At 33.3% G+C, this 3,510-nt stretch overlaps 1 protein-coding gene across 3 annotated transcripts in view; it reads left to right on the forward strand.

Moving 5' to 3' along the window:
- Positions 1–1,402: 1,402 nt before the first annotated feature.
- LOC107028524 (KH domain-containing protein At4g18375) overlaps positions 1,403–3,510 on the forward strand; it is an 8,604-nt gene continuing 6,496 nt past the window's right edge. For 2 of the 3 annotated variants that reach the window (XM_015229617.2, XM_015229619.2), the window contains exons 1-3: positions 1,403–1,547; positions 1,983–2,568; positions 2,724–3,218. In XM_015229617.2, coding sequence (XP_015085103.1) covers positions 1,993–2,568; positions 2,724–3,218 — 1,071 coding nt within the window. In that variant the 5' untranslated portion in view covers positions 1,403–1,547; positions 1,983–1,992. Of the gene's footprint in view, positions 1,548–1,971; positions 2,569–2,723; positions 3,219–3,510 lie in introns of all 3 variants that reach the window. The other variant, XM_015229618.2, reaches the window with a different exon arrangement.

Genomic DNA, 3,510 nt, shown 5'->3' on the forward strand with positions numbered 1-3,510 from the left:
TGGGTCTTAAACATTATATTCATGTGGTTTTTCCTACATTTTCCCCTAGCTTCACAAGCTGGAATTCCACCTCATTAACTATGGGTAAACAATACAAATTTCACTAATTCACAAGCAAATTACTTTATTTTACACGAATTTTCAATATTACGAATCTTATTAAAATTTGGACTTCGGATACATGTATCTGACGCATCTAGATAACTGTATCTTAGATACACGAGACTGAAATTAGGTGCATGTGTTTCAAAGACAACATATCCAAGTTGAATTGCGTAACTCTCCCCCTCACGTCTCTATTATGTATCTATATTTCAAAATATATCTAACATTTAGATATATGTATCTATGGTTTATGAACTATCTAGCTCGCTTTCCTCATATCTTGTGCGCCTTGTTCCTTTTCTCGCTCGTCTCTCTCTCTATTTTAATGTATCTGATAGCAAAAGACATGTATTTATTTGTATTTAACTTGAAATCTGGTATGAAATTATTAATTACATTCTGTTTGCGTCATTGTTACCCATTATATTGTCTTGTATCGTTATCATACCTACAATATTTGTTTTGATTGTTACTTAAAATGTATTGTATTGTTAAATTACGTTGTTATGTAACAATAAAAACTCTCATTTTATGGAACTATCGATTTGGTATGGTATCATTGTTACTTAATTTCTTTTTTCAATTATATCTTACTTAATATTTCATAATACTATTTTACCCTTTATCCTATATTATTTAATTTTAGTCAAACCTCCATATTTTAGTAAATTTATAAATTATAATACAGAACAATACAATCAAACCAAACAATAAAAATGTGATTAAACAACAAAAAACGATAAAATCTAGCCAAACATTGTACCTATCATATAGTACAGTACAATACAATAGAGTACAATTACAATACAGTATATTATGAAACAACGGGTAACAGTAATCCAAACAGAGTGTTAGTGAGACAATTGTAATCATTCAGCCCGATAGAGGAAATTAGTAAATAGAGAGATCTATTAAAAACACCTTTGAACTTGACGCAAATTATTAGTTTCGTCTTTAAACTATTGACAGCCTTAAAAGTACCTCTCTACATGACTAATTAAATTTAGATACACTCCGATATGACACATGATATAACAAGTAATCTCAAATTCTTGTAGGAGCATGCACTATAAAATGTTGAGAGAACTTTTGGAAATTCAGCTAAACTTGACGAAAATTTAGAGGTGTATTTTACTCATGTGATAAAAATTGGATATATTTGAGTTAAATTAAATAAGTAAATGTATATATTTAAGACGGTCAATAATTCAAAGATAAAATTAATAATTCATGATGAATTTATAGTATTTTCCAGACTTGCCTCTCTGCATAAAAATGCATATGTAATTAAATAATTTTTCCATAAAAAAAGTAACCTCTTTTAGTACATTATCTTGTAAAAGAGAGAGCCCACAATACAAAAGGAGCAAAACCGGTGTAAACAAGTCATCACAAAACTAAAAACCCTAATTTTGGAATATCATCACAGGACTCAATCACAGGTGAGCAGCTCTAGTTTTCTCCGTCGGTTATGGTGTTTCTTCTCTTTTCAATCTTTTTTATCATCTACAAATTTTGTATGTGCTATGTGTATTTGTGTCTCTGTTTCTTTAATTTTTCAGAATTGTTACAATTTACTTCTTTATGTTTCTGGATCCAGTTTGTATTTAATTGGGTGTGTTCTTCTCCTACTAGTTTAGGATCGATGCATAGTTGATAGTCAATTTGTGTTTTGCAATTTGTATCTGAATATTTGTTTTTGCTCTTAGTTTTTTTTTCACTATTGAAGTATTTTTCCTTTAAATTGTTTCTGGAAAACATGTTTTTGGAATATGTAATACCTGAATAGTTTGTTTTAGTTTCATTCTTTTTTGTGTTTTCCGCTTATCAAGAATGTGTATAATTAGGTATTGTTAACTTTTATAGTGAATTTTTAGGGGTAATTCGATGGGTGAGACTGGTAAAAGATCGCGTAGGGATGATGGGGATAACAAGAACCAGAAGAGGAGGACAGATAGGGACGAGAAAAACGATGATGAGCTAATAGTTTACAGAATTCTGTGTCCAAATAATGTGATTGGCAGTGTTATTGGAAAGAATGGAAAAGTTATAAATTCAATTAGGTCTGAGACTAAGGCGAAGGTCAAGGTGGTGGATCCATTTCCAGGTGCTAAGGATAGAGTTATACTCATTTATTGCTATGTAAAGGAAAAGGAAGATGTTGAGGTTGATCAGGATTTCAATGAGAAACAACCTCTTTGCACGGCTCAGGATGCTCTTCTCAAGGTTTATACGGCAATTGCAAATGCTTTGGCTGCAATTGGAGAATCTGATAAGAAGCGGAAGGATAAAGAGGAGTGTCAGCTTCTTGCTCCTTCAAGCCAGTCTGCTAATATCATTGGTAAATCTGGTACCACCATAAAGAAGTTGAGAAGCAAGATGAGGGCCAATATTAAAGTAGCTGCCAGAGATGCTAGTGATCCAACACATTCCTGTGCACTCGAGTTTGATAACTTTGTTCTGGTTAGTTTTTTTCAAAAAAAAATTATTTATTGACAATTAAGTAGTATTAGTGTGTCATTCAAGTCTTATAAAATTACATTCTGCCCCTAACTTTTGTTGTTTTGAGTCAATTGTTATAATTTATGCATGAACTGACAGTTTCTTACTTAACACAGATAACTGGTGACCCAGAATCTGTTAGGAGATCACTCTTTGCTATTTCTGCAATCATGTACAAGTTCACACCTAAGGAAGAAATTCCTCTTACTACCAATGTTCCTGAAGTCCGTCCAAGTATTATTATCCCTTCAGATGTTCCCATATATCCAGGAGCTGGGATTTATCCAAATGTGGATCCTATTATGCCATCTCGTTCTGTTCCATCTGTTTTGGGTACAACACAAATACCAGAGCTTCCGGGTTATGTGGATGCAGGAAGCACATGGCCTCTTTATTCTTCTGGTCTTCCCATGGTTTCTGGTTACAGTGGTGCCTCTCAAACTGAGGAATTGACTATTAGAGTGCTGTGTCCAACTAACAATATTGGTCGTGTTATTGGCAAGGGAGGAGCTTCAATTAAAAGTGTAAGGCAAACAAGTGGTGCTCGTATCGAGGTTTGTGATGCCAAAGCTGATCGTGATCAGTGCATTATCACAGTCATTTCCACTGAGGTATTGCTTTCTCTCCAGTATTCTTTAGTCCCCGAGTTGGTGAGATTTTGGTCTTTTAGCAGTTGTCTTTTCTTTTTGTGGAAGTGTACTTTGCCTTCTCATAGATCATTTGTTAAACAAACTTTTACACAGTAAGCGTTGGTGACAGTTTTTCATTTTTTTTTGTTTATCCTTATTAGGAGGTAAAAGAAGATTATGCTTTTTCACCGGCTTTTGATCTTTGAGGTCTTTATATGATAGGTTTGTGAAGTCCGCTCCATTTGGTAAATCTGTACCTTAGATTGTTCAGGAT

This window comes from Solanum pennellii, chromosome 8 (genome assembly GCF_001406875.1).
Source record: "Solanum pennellii chromosome 8, SPENNV200".
Classification (NCBI taxonomy): Eukaryota; Viridiplantae; Streptophyta; class Magnoliopsida; order Solanales; family Solanaceae; genus Solanum; species Solanum pennellii.